Here is a 17,772-nt window from a genome sequence, read left to right as displayed (position 1 = left end):
TTATTTACCTTTTCAATAACTATTTAGCATGAACTGCTAATTTATTTTCATTAACTGTCTTGTGCACATATAAACAGCTTTTTATTATTTGTTTGTTACAAGTTTAAATAGGAAATTGTTCCAGATCAGAGTGAACTCTTGGTCATTTCTGTTCATGAAGCTTGCTATAAGTCTATGTTCACTCGATCCCTTAATCTTTCAAAATCTCATGTAAGCGCTATAGTTTATAACTGTAACACTTTATTATTGACACATAGGTGTTAATGAAGTGGTAAGCATCACAGTCCTTAAGATGGCTGTGGGGATTCCCCTGAAAGGAAATGGCAGAAGCAAAGTTGACAAAGTCTGAGAGCCCTATAATAAGAGTGTTAACTAAATGCAGAGTGAATTAATTTATGCCAGCTATAAATGGAACAGTGAGCTAAATAAAACGCAGTTTGAAGTGGACAAATTATGTTATATCTTACCTGAAATATTGCTCCTGCTTACAAAGAGCTTTAACATTCGTTACTGGTTTGAAAATGAAACTACATGAGACCGCAATGACTCCTGGGTAATTTTTGCTGCTGAAGTTTATCATGCCTATGTGCCAAAATGACACTAATTTAATGAAAGCATTATGAATAATACTCAGTTCACTCAATCCAACAATGTGGAATAGCTTTGTGTACAAAAGCTGCTGGTACAAAACAGTGCTGCCAATGTTCAGTCAACTCATCACCAGTGTGTAAAGCCTGACTGAGTTGTGCCTGCGTCAACGACCAATCACTGATCACCATTGTTTCTAATGATCACTCACTGGTCACCATTGTTTCTAATGACCAATCACTGATCACTATTGTTTCTAATGACCAATCACTGGTCACCATTGTTTCTAATGACCAATCACTGGTCACCATTGTTTCTAATGACCAATCACTGGTCACCATTGTTTCTAATGACCAATCACTGATCACCATTGTTTCTAATGACCAATCACTGATCACAATTGTTTCTAATGACCAATCACTGATCACCATTTTTTATCCCACCTACACGCTTCATTTTTCTTAGCTTTAAATTCACTTCTTGGCTATATATACAAGTAATAAAAGCAAGTTATTCCATCTGTAATCATTTCCTTCCTATCTATTTCTTGAACTCCTTACTACCATTTCTGTCTTCTTAGATTACAAGTTATACTTGATTATTTTCCATTCTGATCAAATTCAATTCTATTTTAAATGTCTACAGAAAATATTCCTTCTTCCTTTAGCACGTTTTGATATGCAAATCGTCACGACGAATCAATCAATATGCAAACTCGCCCATGACGTCACCCAGCGACTTTTTGAGCACGCTTTAACTAGTTTTCCTTGAAAACTTGCCAACACTAGGCACCCTTTCAGACACGAGATATATTCTTTGAGCCCTCAGTCCTCCAAAGTCTTACAAGTAACATAATTTATAACGTGACAAACACTGTATTCTTATGTATACGTTCTAATAAAGTGTTAAGCATTTGAGGAACTGGTCAGGTAAGACGACTGTAATGGCCTTCAAAATGGCGGTGTGTTTTCCTCAGGGAATTGTTGCGAGGTCAAGCTGACTACGTTTGTTTACATTTGTAATGAAACAGGGCCCTGCTTTCAGTTGATTTCGTCATCTTTACTTCAATATGAAATACATCGAAAAGTAACTTTAAAAAAATGTGTCAGTCATTTGCACACTATTTACAAATTTAAATCTAGTTTTCGACCGGAAGCGCCTACATGTTGGCCTCGTGCACGCGCTGAGCTCGAGTTCATTTTTGTAGTGCACATGTTTTATACATCTTGTACTATTATACTCGTTTTTAATTTCATGAAACGGGCGATGTGCACGATTCCGATACTTTACGTTGCGTTCAATCTGTTCGTCCCTACGGCTGCGGATCATGCTTTAGCAGAGAAAGGGCGCGCGGAGTTACAGAGGCTGCGGGAGTTTGCGGGTCAGACGCGGTATGGCGCGTGCTGGTCCAGGGCGCTGGAGAAAGTCCATGCAAACTGTCGGGATTTCTCCGACGACACGCAGAGTATGATGGCTCTGGCCTTCACTCACTGTCACCTGAGAAGGTCAGGATTATTACACATGCACATCCATGCGTGCAGCAGTGTTCTAGTGTTTTGGCTGGATCTGTTGCTGCTGATATGAGCCTGGCTCTACTGATTTGTGTCTTACCTGGTGTGATTTAACTTGAATGCAGGCTGTTATTACTTTGGATCAGTTTAATGCATTGCAAGCTTAAATTAAGTCCAGAGTTATGTAATAACCACTGAGATCTAACCCAAGAATACAGCTTAATCCTCCTTCTATGGAGGAAGGAAACGTTCAGCTGTGTCTGTAGAGCAGTGTTTTTTCCATTCAAGTACAGTCCAGGGACACCCAGGGTTCTCTGTGTGTGTGTGTGTGTGTGTGTGTATATATATATATATATATATATATATATATATATATATATATATATATATAATCAGTATACGACCCCAAACACACCTCCAAGACGACGAGTGCCTTGCTAAAGAAGCTGAGGGTGAAGGTGATGGACTGGCCAAGCATGTCACCAGACCTAAACCCTATTGAGCATCTGTGGGGCATCTTCAAACGGAAGGTGGAGGAGCACAAAGTCTCTAACATCCACCAGCTCTGTGATGTCGTCATGGAGGAGTGGAAGAGGACTCCAGTGGCAACCTGTGAAGCTCTAGTGAACTCCATGCCCAAGAGGGTTAAGGCAGTGCTGGAAAATAATGGTGGCCATACAAAATATTGACGCTGGGCCCAATTTGGACATTTTCCCTTAGGGGTGTACTCACTTTTGTTGCCAGCGGTTTAGACATTAATGGCTGTGTGTTGAGTTATTTTGAGGGGACAGCAAATTTATACTGTTACAGCTGTACACTGACTACTTTACACTGTAGCAAAGTGTCATTTCTTCAGTGTTGTCACATGAAAAGATATAATCAAATATTTACAAAAATGTGAGGGGTGTACTCACGTTTGTGAGATATATATATATTAGTATTACAGTGAAATACACATCGCAACCCACCATTATCAAATTACTATATTAATTATTGATTTAACAAAAAAAAATTTTATTAGCCTGTCATGTGAATTGAATTGGTTTAAATCCAAAACATCATCTCAAAAACAAGTCCAGCCTATAAATAATGTCGACTTGGACCTAATGTTTACTGTTGGTGGAAAGTTCAGGAATAAAAGCTCTAATAACGAATAGCCAGATTAACATTGTATGTATTTAAACAATGAGCTTAATGTTTGAACTGTTGGATTATGTTCATAAAATACTTGTGCTGAGGGAGCGTGTGGAATTAATTTTACAGTTAAAAGGTTTGCGTTTGAGAACTGCTGAGTTATGGTAACGTTTTTAACTTGCGGCGTGATCGGAATTGAATTTAAGTCAAATTCACGCAGGCAGTATTTTTTTTTGATTGTGAAACATCACTGGTTTACATCTTCATTTCAGTGCTGTATATTGCAATGGGTGATTGCTTTAGGAGTAAAAAAAAATTTTTTCCAGTACATTTATTGTAAAACCCTCAGTTACTCATAATTACACTCTGTAAAACATCTACAGTCTGTGTAGTGTACATTTAAAAAAATAAATAAATAATAATAAAAACCCAGCTGGGTTCATTACAGGTCTGGACGGCGTTTTCCGGAGTGTCCTGATGGCGCCGACGTTAAAACGTGCACTCGTGACATGGACCCCGTCGCGTTTAACACCTACACGGAGTTCTTCACCCACGCCCACAGTATTTGCCACTACCTCCAGAGTGAGCAGTGGCAGCATCGGGCGGAAAACACCATCCACAGGTGCTCCAACAGCCTGAGTGCTGCAGATCCTTTTATATTAATTACATTCTTAAGAACACGTCAAAGTTTAATGTAGTGCAGAGGTGGACAGTTTTATGAGCACTTGCATAACACCTGTGTGTGGGGGGTAAAAAAAAGTCTTGCATTTGTCCACAGTTACAGTCAGTTCCATAATGATTGTCACCCTTGGTAAAGGACGGTGAGGAAATCGAAGTAAAATATGAGCGCTCTATCCTTGAGTTTAAATAAATGTAATCTAAAAAAAAAAAAAATTCATATGCTTTTTTACCAATAATTCTGGAGCTGTTTTTAGTAAAGAATATAAAGTATGCCAGTCTGATATTGTTTTAATAATTATAACGTTTTATATATCAGTTGTCTTTTGCAGTAAGTTTTCTGCATGTTCAAAAGATGAATTTTTCTCACGACGCGTGCCTGTCCGTCTCAGGCTGACGGAGAGCTCAGCCGGTGTGGCCGAGCAGCTTGCGTCCACCCAGAGGATGGCCGAGGATCTAGTAGAGGCCCAAAGTGCAGCTCTCAAATCTCAGGAAACCATCCTGCGCAACGGGGAAGAGCTCAAGACCACACTGCAGCACTCCACAAAGGGTAACAGGGTGGCTTTAAACCAGAATGAAACTGTGGTCTGCTCTCACATACTGCACGCACAATAACAGTGTACGACGCATCCCTGAGTGTTTTGTTCTCTTAGAAAGCAGACCTTTTCATGTATGAAGTTCCGTCAGTGGAAATAACCATTTCGGCCCTTTGTGCATCCTTACTGTAATTCCACATATCTTTTAAAATCTTTTTCTCCTCCCCCGTTTAATAATTTTTTTTGTGTTTTTGGACTGTTTTATCCTAATGACTTGACAAATCAGCTGTAAAACTTAATGCAACTCGGCATCAATTTTTATCTGGTGTTTAAAAATGGCATTAAGACGCATTTCTCGGTAATATTTTGTCTTTAATATTGTCTATCTATTTTTATACCACTGCACAGTTGATTTTTCGAGTGCGAATTGATCGGTCTGATTAGTTTTCTATAACAGCAGTTCCTGTTTGCCTGTAAAGCAAATTATAATTTATGTACACGTTACAGTACTTCATCATTTCTATAGTAACAACTCGTTCACAGGGACGTGTGTGGAAACAATCTACATGATCTAAGGCTAATAGTAAATATGTTTAGATAAATATATTTGTTATTTAACAAAGGTGTGTATGATCATTGATGTAGTGAAGTTTTTCGTAAGGAGGCGTTTATGGAAGGAGTCTCCAGTGTTAGTGATTTAATCATCATAATCGTTGACAAATTGATGTAGTGTAAGAATAATGAAAACACTTCGGTACATACGCTGATGACTTTTTCTTTAACCGCACGCCTTGTTGTGTGTTATTCCTTACGTAACGTTTCTGTTGCAGGTCTGAGGGATGTGTTTGCTGAGATGAGGCATTCTGTCCAGGAGCAGCAGGTGGCGTTTGCCGAGATCTTTAAACGCGTCGCTTTCCTTCAGAGCTTCATCATGTCCGAGTCACACACTCTCAGCTCTCTGTTGTACAACGCGCTGGGGTTCTGCGCGTCCTTCCTGCTCACCTCTACACGCCGCACCTCAGGAGCGAGGTGAGCGAATACCACCATGTATTTACATGCAGGTTTTCCATCCGGTGCTGTAAGGACTGTAGACCGTAATATTGCAAGAAAATTGCAGTAGTTTTATGTGAAGTCTGCTCTTCTGGCTAGAAAAAGATGATTTGTAAGCTTAAGAAAGGGGACAATGTCCTCCTGCCCTTTCATTACGACTAAGCAGATAAACGATTTCAGTGCTTCTGTAATAGCAGACTCCTTGATTACGCTCATCTAGGGCTCGATAATTAGCTGATAAGCTACATCTGGAGGGTTGGAGCAGGATTAGAGTTACCCATACCCTCTGCCTCACATGTGATCGTGTTGCATTGTTTGATCCTGCTGATGTTGGAATGTATTGCAAAGGCATTAACCGTATAAACTGCATATGTTACATTTTGTAAAATCTTGTCTCGAAGGCTTTTTCTGTTCGGGCTGGTGGCTCTGAATGTCTACCTGGAGCGTTTGATTTGTAGGATGGTGCTGGAAGATGATAATCCTGGATATCAGCAGATGGTGGGTTTTTCACACGACATATAAGAGAAACGTTTCAGTATGTAAGGAGTAAAACGAGATGAGGCACGTTATAAGAAAATAATCAACGACATAAAGCGGAATTATTTTTAACTAGTTACTGAATGAAACGTGGTAAATTTTTATCCATTCATAGTTGCATTTTAACGTTGTGGAAAATCTGCACGAAGCATATGTTAAAGCGACTGTAAACGGTCGTTCCTTCACCACGCTCTCTTTTTCTTCTCTCTCGACGTTAATGCTTGTCCTGAAGACTTTTCCCTAATAGAGAATTATTACAAAGTGCTGACACTGGAGACTCCTTGCATAAATGCTAAATAAATATCTTCTTATAGAAGGTTTCGCCATATCAATGATTATGTATAGAGGTCTGGTAACTAATTTGGGCGGTACCTGCTCATAACCGATTTAATCAACTGATAGTAACACTTAAAGTAAAATACTGATGAACGTTATTACAAAAATAAACAGTACTGTCTGTACTATGAAAATGTCGTGTATTTTATTTTTTTTTAATTTAAATAAATACTATTAATAAATATAACAGTAAATAAAAGATATACATTCAAACTGAACAAAAAAGTAACACTCCAAATAGCAAATAATAATAAAAAAAGACACTTCAAATAACACAACAAAATTTGTCAGCAACGGTTTTTATTTCGCCTCCAGAGGCCGCTCTCGTACTGTATAATGACAGCGGACCCTTCTCAGCCACTCCTGCAGCCGAAAAACTATGGCTGTGGATTTTTGTAATTTTTTCTCCAGGAATAAGCAGTCATCATGATATGAACACATAATTACACACGACTAGTTCAGAATGAATTGTTCTTCGCGTGAACATCCATTTCTGTTGTACTTTAAAAAAAATAAAAATAAAAATTTATATTGACACTCTTGATGTAAGTCGGTTGTCCCTGCTGTTGTATAGGAGCGGATCGCCTTTTTGGTTGGGCTTCTCAGGAAGTCCATGGTGATGATCGCCTGCGTCGTTCTGCTATACTTTGCCACCCGGTTCCGCAACGTGAACAGGGAAAGTCTGGAGATACTGAGGGAGCTGAAAGAGACTCACACTAATCTTCAGCAAACCTTGAGGAAAGCAGGTAAGGGACTGGCTACAGCCAGGATTTGCCTTCTGCTTAAATTGATCTGTAAACAAGTGTTAATTATTGGTGTGTACCCGAGTCTGAGTTTTGTTTTGTTTTCCCCCTAGAACGTCTTTCAGGGGCTTTAAATGGCTGTACGAAACCCAGACAGGAGCAGTGGGGTAGAAAGTGGGATCGAGAAGAGAAGAGCAGCATGGTCATTCTGCATCCTTCTGGCGCCATAGAGGCCACCTTGCCGTCAATTTCTTCCCTACAAAGGAGTAAGCATTTGTATATTTTCATGGCATCTTTCCTTGAAGGGAAAAAAAAAAAAGGCAAAATCTTTGACACACATCAGGTTGATATATTAATTAAATAAGTGGATTATTTTTGTTAATTGTTTGTAAGGTAAACCACACAGAACGGTATGAAGAAGCAAGGCTGAGGCTGATTTCTGTCCAGCCCAGACTGAGGTTTCATGCAGCCTATCAGTGACCGTTGTGTCAGCTGATTATACAGAGTGAAATGTATCGGGGGCTTATGCATTTAATCCCGTTTCACTGACACATCTGGAACACATCATCAGCAGTGATTTGCGAAAGCACACACCTTGGAACTTCTGACTCCCTTTATGTTCTCGGCTGCGTTTTTCCAGTGTGCTTTTCGGTCACTCAAAACAAGACCGAACAAAAATGCCCTCTCACTGGTTCATGGCTTTCGCCTCGTTCGAGTTCACTAGATCACGGGTTATACGTTTGTGTTGTGAGCCAACAAATCAGTCACATGGACATAGTAAGTACACCCTTACATTTATCACCTCTTCAAATCCATACAGTTAGAATCAGGTGTTCAAGTTTGGGTTCCAGTGATTAAGACCTGCTTAGGGAGTGCAGGTGGAACCGGTCTTATTTATACCGCTCTCATATCTAGTGTCTGGTGTTCCCTTTGCTATTGAGGTGTTTTGTTTTCATCATGCCAAGATCTAAAGAGTTCTGTAAGGCCTTCAGAAAAAAAAAAAAAAGGTTGTGGATGCCTATGAGTCTGGCAAGGGATTTAAAAAGATCTCCAAATTATTTGAAATACATCGTTCCACTGTAAGGAAAATAATCTACAAATGGTGCAGATTTCAAACGACTGCCAATTTGTCCAGGACTGGCCGTCCCAGCAAATTCAGCCCAAGAGCAGACCATCTGATGCAAAAAGAAGTCTCCAAGAACCCCAAAATTGCCAGGAAAAAGCCTTTGCAAGACTACAGTTTGGCAATGAGCATAGAGGAAAAGACCAGGCCTTTAGGAATAATGTGCTCTGGACAGACGAACCAATGATGGAGTTGTTTGGCCGCAGTAACAGCAGACATGTTTGGTACTGACCAAAGACAGCTTTTCAGGAGAAGCACCTCATACCAACTGTGAAGCACAGTGATGGAAATGTTATGGTTTAGGGTTGCTTGGCCGCCACAGGGAATGGACAGCTTGCATTCATTGATTCAAGTATGAATTCTGCGTCATATCAGGGAGTGCTGGAAGGTAATGTGAGGCCATCGGTCCTAAAATGGACCTTTGAACAAGACAATGATCCTAAGCACACTAGCAAATGCACAAAGGAATGGCTCAAAAAGAAGAAATGGCATTTCATGCCGTCACCTTTTATGTTTGACTGTGATTTTATTCCTCTTCAGGGTTAGCCGTTCTGCTATTTACATTACCATCAGATATTATTAACCATTTTGTTTTTGTGCTTATTAGGCCGACAGTGTAAGAGCTCTGTTCCACCACTGGAGGCTCCGAGTACCTCAGAGGTCCCAAAAAGACTGCAGCGTCGTTCCTCAGGCTCCCGTGTGCCTAACTCTTCAGCAGTCGTCTACAGCGTGATCCTGGAGGACAGCCGCAACCAGGTACGAATGCTGACTCGCAAATGTAAAAGGAAACCTTACAACCGTGGTTTCATCTCATCCTGTGATACAAGACTTCTCTTATGTAAAAGTTGTCATCGGCACCTGCTTGTTTGAGGATCAAGATTCTGTACGGATTATCCACATCAGCATGGAGGCATGAACGCAAACAGTAGGCATTTGAGACGGCTTTAAATCTGATCCCTCAGTCCATGTCTCGAGGTCTGAGATGCATTTGGTCAAAGTGTGTAAATACATCCGTCTGTCCAGGCCACATCTGATGACCACAGTGCCTCTGAATGCATGGTATCATAACCGCAACAGAAAAAATGATCAGCTGATCAGGAAATCTGACCGCCACCGTGCATAACAATATGCATGCTACGTACAGAAACAGAGGCCCGTCTTCAGAAACGTACCCGTCGGACCTCGATAGTGTTTGCTGTTGTATTAAACGGTAGAAACAGCATCATCTTTTTAATCCAGAGGCGCAAGTGTAAATGTCGGTGGTAAATAAAGATAAAATCCAGATACGCAGTGTGTGAATTCAATCCTTGATGGACGGATGGAACCCCCCAAAAAAAGACTTCGTCCTTTTTCGCGGAGTACGTTCACCTTAGTCTGCCGGCACATTCTAAAAATTCTTTCCTAATTCCCAGGCATGTCAAGAATTCCCCAAAGCAGCCATTTTAAATTCCATTCCTTCCAATCCTGGCTATTCAAACAGATCTTAGTTTAGAGATTGATCATACATCTGTAAGATGGTATAATATTCAGGCTTTGTTTTTTTGTCTTGGTTTTTTTAACGTTGCAGTTGCGTTCATTTGCTAATATGGATTAATTTCTCATCCACAGCCGAGGTACAGCCTGAGGAGCAGGAAATCCTTATGCGCCCTGGAGCCAGAAGGCAACAGAGACTGATAATGATCTGTTCAGGTGTGTGTGTGTGTTGGGGGGATGGGGGTGCAAGGGGGTGTGACGGGTGACCATGTCTGTGAAATATGGACGTCTCTTAGCTGTTTTGATCACATTTCACTTTTTTTTTCATGAATTTCTTGTGGATTCTTTTAATAAATCTGCTTTTAATAATCAGGACTGTTATGAACATGGTTAATAAATTCATCTTCGGGTGTTTTGTTGTCATGGAGCCCTTTTGAACCATGTAATCAAAACTCCCTCAGCAAGGCTACCACCTTCTGGAGAAATGCTTTCATTGCTTTTTTTTTCTTTTCTTTCCTTTCTGCGTAACTCTTTTTTTCCAAAGGCCAGAAAAGGCCTGTTTTGGGGGTACCCCATGTTCAGCATTGAATTTATTTGTGATGTCATGCTCCACAATAGTGGTTCATGAGTAGTGACTCATATGAAAGTAGACACTCGCTTTAAGAATTTGCAGTTTTTCATTATTATTATTATTATTATTATTATTATTATTATTATTATTTATTTATTTTATTTTTTTACATACTAGGTTTAAATGTTATTTTATTGTGTCCGTTTCCGTTTTATCTCTGTACCAGTGTTATTGTGGAGAGGTGTGAATTGTTTGCCCAGCAGGGGGCTCAAACCCCTCCCCTTTTCCATCACCCTGCTCACCAGGAGCTAAACACAGTCACGAAACTCTACACACAGAAACCCAACAGCGTCCTGATTAATCTTCTAACACGCTTGCACTAATAAAAATAATTAATTTCATTCTACTGATTGAAAATATCCGATAAGTCGATTTCCATTCCGCCAGCAGAATGGGACGCTGCGAGAAAGGGTTCAATTCGAAGGAACCCGTGCTATAGTATAGCATTAGCATTGAAAATTTATCTGTGAATCATAATGGACTGATTTGGTCTGGGATAGTTAGATTTCTTTAAACCAATAAAAGTATGAAATACAGCTTTTTTTTTCTTTTTTTTTTCTTTCTTTTTTCTTTCCAGACGCACACCAGTGGTCGCATTATATATCGATGTTACATATTCTAGCTACACCATGACTGAAAGTCTCCATCTGAGAGTTTAATTTAGTTTGAAATGAAACTTGAAGTAAAACTCCACCCTGGATGATTTACATATTCATCTTTATAATTAACGCGATCTTCAATGGTGTCCACAGTTTCAATTTTTTTAATTTTTTTTTTGTCGTTGACACCTTAGTTAACGTTACCCACAATCCCTTTCGACTACCTGCTGAAAGAGGTGCAGTGGGAGTTAGCCCTCGCTTCATCTCTAACCAAAGAGAGCGATGCAGCGGCACTTTAGTCCTTTAGTCTGTCCAGCTCTCTCATCTCATCTTGTCTTCTTTATAACTACACGAACAGATCAGCTTGCAAATCTTCAACTTTCATGCGAATACCATCGCCGACTAGCCGAGCCGAGTCTCTGCTGTATACTCTGCTGTGTATCCGCATTGCGTTCTGGGAATTTGATTCCAGTGTTTGCACCAATAACTCCACGACTTCTACGTTTCATAAATATGACCTGTACCTATCCTAATAAACCGAATAAACCCCGTTGTAACTGGGTAAGCAATAACATCGTCAGCCTGTGACCTCAGCACATCACACAACGGCTAACGTCTCACAGGAATAATAAAAATACAACAGCAACCCATAAATTATCACCTGAAACCCTAAACGCATCACAAATGTTTCACTATAAACAGAGTTCATGTGTTTTCCTCTGAGGCAGATCTGGAACAGCAGCCGCGCTCTGTGCTCTCTCTGCTCCCTCTTCACTCTGACCTTCGTGACCTCCCACACACGTATCAAGGCCGTGCAGTTATAAACGACTCCCGTGGTGTTCTTTTGAAGTTGATGCACTACATGCCGTGACTATGAGCTCATTATTCGAGCTGTATGAATCAAACTCAATATAAACATTTACAGGAAATACCACCGATGCGGGTTAGTCTGGCTCTCATCATTCTCTGAGTTATGGAAGAAGAAGGATTTTGCTATCATTGCGGGGGTTGTTTTTTTTTTCTTTTTCTTCTAAATGGAACTGTAGAATTGTCTATTATTTTATTGCTCAAGCTGTACTCACTTACTGTACTTAAGGCTTACCGTTTTAGCTGTCTTAATAACGTTACAGTATGAGGCTGCTCACATAAGCCTGATGTTAGCTAGTTATAAGCTCCTGCATTTAGTTTTAGTTTAATGGTTGCTAAGTAAAGCTAAATAAAATGCGTCCGGTAAAATAATAAGTGATGGAGCGGTGTCATACCGTTATTACCCTGAAGTTCTCATAAGGACCCATCTCAAAATGTTTTGTTCCTCTTATACCACAGCAACTTGCCAAGACTAATCATTTGTTATTTGTTGGTGGAAAAAATACCGACTGTTGAATCTGTGTAATCGTTAGATCGAAGTTTCGTAGGTTATGTCCATTGTCCGCCATTTAATTCCCTGTGAATGAGCTGTTACTATAGAAACTGTAATGCGCTAGAACAAGGGCGTTAATATAAACCCGTGATTCCGTCTTGCAGCCGGAACGACTTCCAGAGCTGTTATAGAAAATGAATCAACACCACCTCCATTCTGACCAATCAGAATGGAGAGTTCAGCGTTTACCTTTCAGACGAATCCGTGAATGATTTTGTGGAAAAAAAAAACAAAAAACTGTACGAGAAAGGTCGTGACCTTCATACTTTAATCTGTAGAAATTTCCAGACACTTAATGTATCTAAGCGAATGTTGTTGTTTTTTTATTTATTTTTTAATTGTTTTTATTTAAATCAAGCTATAGGCCGTCATGTTCGTTTCTGTCTTAGGTCTACAACGAACCTTTCCATCCAGGCGTTCTTCTTTCACTACCGGTCATATTCACAATCTTACACTACATGTGCTCTTCACTCTGGAAATCTCAGCAACTGTCTGTTTGGAGGATTATTTTTTTCTACATTCATTTTGGAAAGCTCCTTGTGCCTACTTGACCTTGAAATTAAACCTGGGCTGTTGTAATCATTCATGTGTTTACTATAAAAATTACAGTGTATAGCATGTTGCATTTAGGGTTGTTTTTTTGTTGTTGTTGTTGATGATGCTGGGAAAGTTAGATAAATGTGTGCGTTCATTAAAGGGAACAGCTGGAACACAGTGTAACCCGACTGACCTCAGTGTAACACACATAGGCATGCGTTTATTTGAATCAATAAATTTAAATGATGGAATTATTTTTACATTCTACAGTTTAAAAAAAAAAATCCAATGTGAATAAATACATTAATAGTTATCAGTTAGACAAACTGTTTTGAACACCAGGAAATAGAAAGAAATCTGGCCACTAATTGATCAGATTCTTTTTAAAAATGGCAAATTTTACTTCAGATATTATACGTTATTATACTTTTTTGCTTCACAACTCTCACAAGGTTTCTGTCATCAGCTGCTGTCGTTTTCCTCGGCCAACCCACTCGGTGTCTGTTGCTCAGTACACCAGTGGTTTCTTTCTTTTTCAGGGCACTCCAAATTGTTGTATCGGCTACGCCCGATGTTTGTGCGACGCCTCTGATTGATTGTCCCTCTTTTCTCAGCTTCAAAATGGCTTGCTTTTCTCCCATAAACAGCTCTCTGATCTTCATGTTGGCTTACCCTTTTTAACAACAAATACGGTCTTCACAGGTGAAACTGAAGGCTAAAACCAAGCGCAGATGTTCAGAGCTATTAAATGTTTAAATTAAATAATCAATCTAACAGGACACACCTGGGTAACAAGAAACACCTGTCGGTCACGTGTTCCAATATTTTTGCTCGCATCTAAATCGAGTGGCCTGATACGAAATGTGCTATGTTTTATTTTGTTTAACACGTCTAAATATAAATACCAGGAAATAAAAGCTGACATTTTTTAAATCTTCTCTCGATTTCATCTTTTGATTTCGAACCCAAATGTCTTCACTCTACAGCAAAAAATAAAATTAATTGGCCTTGCTGTTCAAATAGTTTCGGAGGGGACTGTATTTCTTTTAGAATTAAGAGGCACCTCGGATACACTGCAAAAAATGAGATTTTGAATATAGTCAAATTGATCTCTCATTTTCTCTTACCAGATGATCATAAACCAAATATAAGATTATTAAACCTATTTCTAGATATAATTAGGAAAATTGTCTGCCAGTGGAGTAAGGGGAAAAAAAAGTGTTGGTTTATTATAATCTCATAACAGGATATAATGGATACATCTGACTATGTTCAAGATAGTTTTGCTTTAGTTTTTTTTGGCCACTCAAAATACGTCTCAGTAGAATTTCTTTCAAAATGTATTTCAGATTATAGTAACATATATAATTTAATAACAGCCCAAATAATCTCTGCTCTTAGGTTTTGACTTCTTTTTCCGGTTTGAGGTCCTGGAGCTCAAGAAGAGGTCATGACCTCTGATGGCTTCTGTTTCCATCCTTCTCACTTCCTTCAGGCCATGTAGATTTTTTTTTTTATTTCCAGTAAATACTCCATGCAGGGAATATGACCCATCACCCCGTCTATTAGGACACATCATGCTGTAAAATAAGTAAAACAAAAAAAAAGATGAGAGAGAGAGATTCTTTCAAATCCTCTCACTATTTCTTTGCATCCTATTTCAAGCCTTAAACCCATAGAGTTGGGGGGAGGAAAAAACCCCAAATGAGAAACAGACTTTGGGAAAAGCAGAGACTGAGGAGGAGGAGGGATTAGCTCCTGGTTTCGGATGTCAGTAAGAGGCTGTGTCCTAAACTGCATTCTAGAGTACTAAGTAGTTACTGTGGCAAAATAGTATTAGTTTTATCATCTACATTCTTATCATACATAGCCTATCACATAGATGCGGTAATATGAGTATTTGGACGTGTATTGATGCACATTATGACTCACTTTTAATTATTCAATTCTTTACTGCATAAGGGAATCAAACAGTGTGATCTTTGAGTCATTTGAATTACCACCGTTGAATCAGCAGTAACAGCCTGCTTTAAACATTACTGTACTACTGTAAACCTGTTACAGTAACCCAAATTGACTTAGCCAGCGTTCAAATAAAAACATTTTACTTTATTTTTCATTCAATTTTATTTCCATTTAATCTAACACAGACCATAATTTGGGACTAAGAAAATAAGGCACCATGTAGAAGTCTCACAATACATCCACATGTCAATCATGTCAGCATAGTATAGAGGGAAAAAAAAGTTGTAACTTACATAGGACTATTTCAACAATTCACTATTAGTGCGTGTGAATCGATTCGCGTGATCGATTCAATCAAAAGAATGATTCAGTGAAGTAGTAGAGCGAGTCCCAGACGGTATACTCCTATACAGAGTAATAATGCAGGTTTCTTATACAGTTTAATACAGCAGTATTCAGTTTCTGATATGTAGTCACTTTTTTTTTGAATTGCACAATTCTTTTGAATAAACCAGTTTATGTCGAACTATGAGTGTTTATTTGATTCCATGACCTGCAATCCAATATATATATATATATATATATATATATATATATATATATATATATATATATATATATATATATATATATAGTGGTAATAGTTACTAGTAGTTGTTTGTGACACGTTTTCACGTTTATGACTCACTTTCTATATCCATCCGTCTGTTTTCCATACTGTTGATCCTACTCGGTCGCAGGGGAGCCTGGAGCCTATCCCAGGGAACTTGTGGCACAAGGACAGGGACACTCTGGACAGGATACCAACCCATCACAGCGTACAATCACACAGCCATTCACACTCTATAGACAAGTTACAAATGATAATCAGCCTACAACGCATCTCTTTGGACTGGAGGAGGAAACCGGAGTATCCTGGAGGAAACCCCCAAAGCACGGCGAAAACATTCTAGCCATTAGCCTGATGTCATGACCATATAATACTTACTTTAATATACAGGCTCGACAATAGAAGACATCATGTGAGAAACAAACAAACATGAACAAAAACATCACAGAATTCAGCGTTACTGCATTCACTGTTACTGTTGAGCCGATTCTTTTGGACGAGTCGATCAAAAGGAATCGATTCTCGATTTTGAATCGCACATCACCTCTCAGTAAAGCGCACAGGAGGGAGCAAGGATCCAGAAGGAAGGAGCTGGGAACTCGGAGGGCACTTTGGAGTTGGGATCTGACTGTATACATAACGGATCAATCAAAAGATAATAATAGTAGTAGTAATAATAATAATAATAATAGTAATAATAATAATAATGATGCACCTGGATTTTACTCCGCGACTCACGAGCTTCACGGCTTCTTTGTGGCCATAAAAGCGCGTTTAGGAGACGCTCATCATGCGGATTGGAGCGGTTTGGATGTTTAGAGGTTTGAATTCGGGGTGAAGCAGCTGAGTGTGCACATTTCCCGGAGAGAAACGAGAGCGGACCGGATTCTAGGCTATATATATGCGGTGTGTGCAGACGTTAATAACGGCCTCACGAGCCGGAGCGGGCCGCCAACTTCTCCGTGAACGTCCGCGTGAACGGGAAGCAACTTTTGACATGGCTATTGTTCTGTTTTTGGCACTTTGGAGTCGGTGATATATTACTTACAGGCCTGCGTTTTGAACAAAGACGTGGCAGGAAGATGGATTAAGAAACTTTTGTTTAAATGATTTTTTTTTTTTGCAGGCTATTGTTTGCGGTAATTGTTCCGAGTCTGCGTTTCTTTTCTTTTTTTTCTTCTTTTTGACACGATGGCAACAAAAAGGAGTCTTGTAGGCTTAGTGTTATTGTAAGAGAAGATCAAACGTGTAGGGTAACGACTCTTATTGAACAAAAGAAAAAAGAAAGAAGAAAAAACAACAACAGACACGCTTTTTTTGTTTTTATTTTTTAAAATGCGCATTTTCTTTTTGGGTAATATTATTTCCCTAGAATAAGTAAACACGCAGCATTGAGCCGTTATGATCTGTTGTTAGTGTACGGCTTGAGGAAAGCACCGGGATTGAACCGCTCTCTTTGATGGAGTTTTCCGCCGTCCAAAGGGCCTTGGATGGGATTTTTTCTCCGCAGCTGGATGGCACACCAGTAGCGGATCGCTACCGTTTAACCGGGACTCCGTTCAGCTTCCAGATCGCGGGACGATCCGGTCTGGACGCGAAGCTCGGAAAGGCACCTGGGGGCAGAAGCGCACCTCTTTGAGGACTGTGATTCTTTTTTGTTGTTGTTTGCTTGTTTGTTTGATTGGTTTCACCTATCGGAAGTGTTAAACCCGACTCCCTGCCCTGCAAACGTGATTGCAGGCAGGCATGCAGCTGAACCGGCCCAGAAGCGCGCTGATCGGCTTCAGCCCGCCGCCACCGTCGCCTCCGGCGCCACCGTCCGACCCGAACTCGACCTTCTCCAGCCAGTTCAAAGCGATGCGCTTTTCCTACCACCTCAGCCCGCAGCCCGGATCCCGCAGAACCGGTGAGTGCCTTCCCGATGCTCTGCATGGATTATGCGTTCATACGCACGCTCTCGCTATAATCTGATTGAAGCGCTATTACATACGCAACACCTTGGAGGATAAAATGTCAGCGCGGGCGTCCTTCCGTAGGCTACACTGAACATTGCTTATTTAGGCATTTAGGGCATTCCGGGCTTGTCTCAAGGACACACGCTGTGCATGTGGACACACTTTTAGTGCTTCTCTTGACCCACTGTTTTTCACCCCAGCTATGACTCACCTGCAGCAAAGACGCAGTTTGATGCACACACATGCACTCTTCAGTGGTTCATTTAACAGACCGGATAATTTTTTTTTTGTGGGGGGGGGGGGGGGGGGGGGGGGGGTTGTGTGTGTGTGCGTGCATGCATGATTT

The 17,772-nt window shown here is 40.0% G+C and overlaps 2 protein-coding genes across 7 annotated transcripts in view; both read left to right on the top strand.

The window, feature by feature from the left end:
- The window catches only part of LOC108265824 (uncharacterized), a 34,407-nt gene extending 24,285 nt beyond the window's left edge, over nucleotides 1-10,122 (top strand). Inside the window, exons 1-9 of one of the 5 annotated variants that reach the window (XM_017468560.3) lie at nucleotides 1,329-1,517; nucleotides 3,682-3,855; nucleotides 4,231-4,461; nucleotides 5,278-5,476; nucleotides 5,899-5,995; nucleotides 6,945-7,116; nucleotides 7,227-7,379; nucleotides 8,844-8,992; nucleotides 9,845-10,122. In XM_017468560.3, coding sequence (XP_017324049.1) covers nucleotides 3,711-3,855; nucleotides 4,231-4,461; nucleotides 5,278-5,476; nucleotides 5,899-5,995; nucleotides 6,945-7,116; nucleotides 7,227-7,379; nucleotides 8,844-8,992; nucleotides 9,845-9,910 — 1,212 coding nt within the window. In that variant the 5' untranslated portion in view covers nucleotides 1,329-1,517; nucleotides 3,682-3,710 and the 3' untranslated portion in view covers nucleotides 9,911-10,122. The other 4 variants (XM_017468563.3, XM_017468557.1, XM_017468559.3 and 1 more) reach the window with 4 other exon arrangements.
- A 5,920-nt stretch (nucleotides 10,123-16,042) lies between these two features.
- The window catches only part of fgd1 (FYVE, RhoGEF and PH domain containing 1), a 54,274-nt gene continuing 52,544 nt past the window's right edge, over nucleotides 16,043-17,772 (top strand). For both annotated transcript variants that reach the window (XM_047155732.2, XM_017468996.3), the window contains exon 1: nucleotides 16,043-17,377. In XM_047155732.2, the coding sequence (XP_047011688.1) occupies nucleotides 17,218-17,377 (160 nt within the window). In that variant the 5' untranslated portion in view covers nucleotides 16,043-17,217. The remainder of the gene's footprint in view (nucleotides 17,378-17,772) is intronic.

The sequence above is a fragment of the Ictalurus punctatus genome, chromosome 5, assembly GCF_001660625.3.
Source record: "Ictalurus punctatus breed USDA103 chromosome 5, Coco_2.0, whole genome shotgun sequence".
Lineage (NCBI taxonomy): Eukaryota > Metazoa > Chordata > Actinopteri > Siluriformes > Ictaluridae > Ictalurus > Ictalurus punctatus.
Note: the sequence above shows the minus strand (reverse complement) of the source record. Positions and strands in the feature narration are given on the sequence as shown.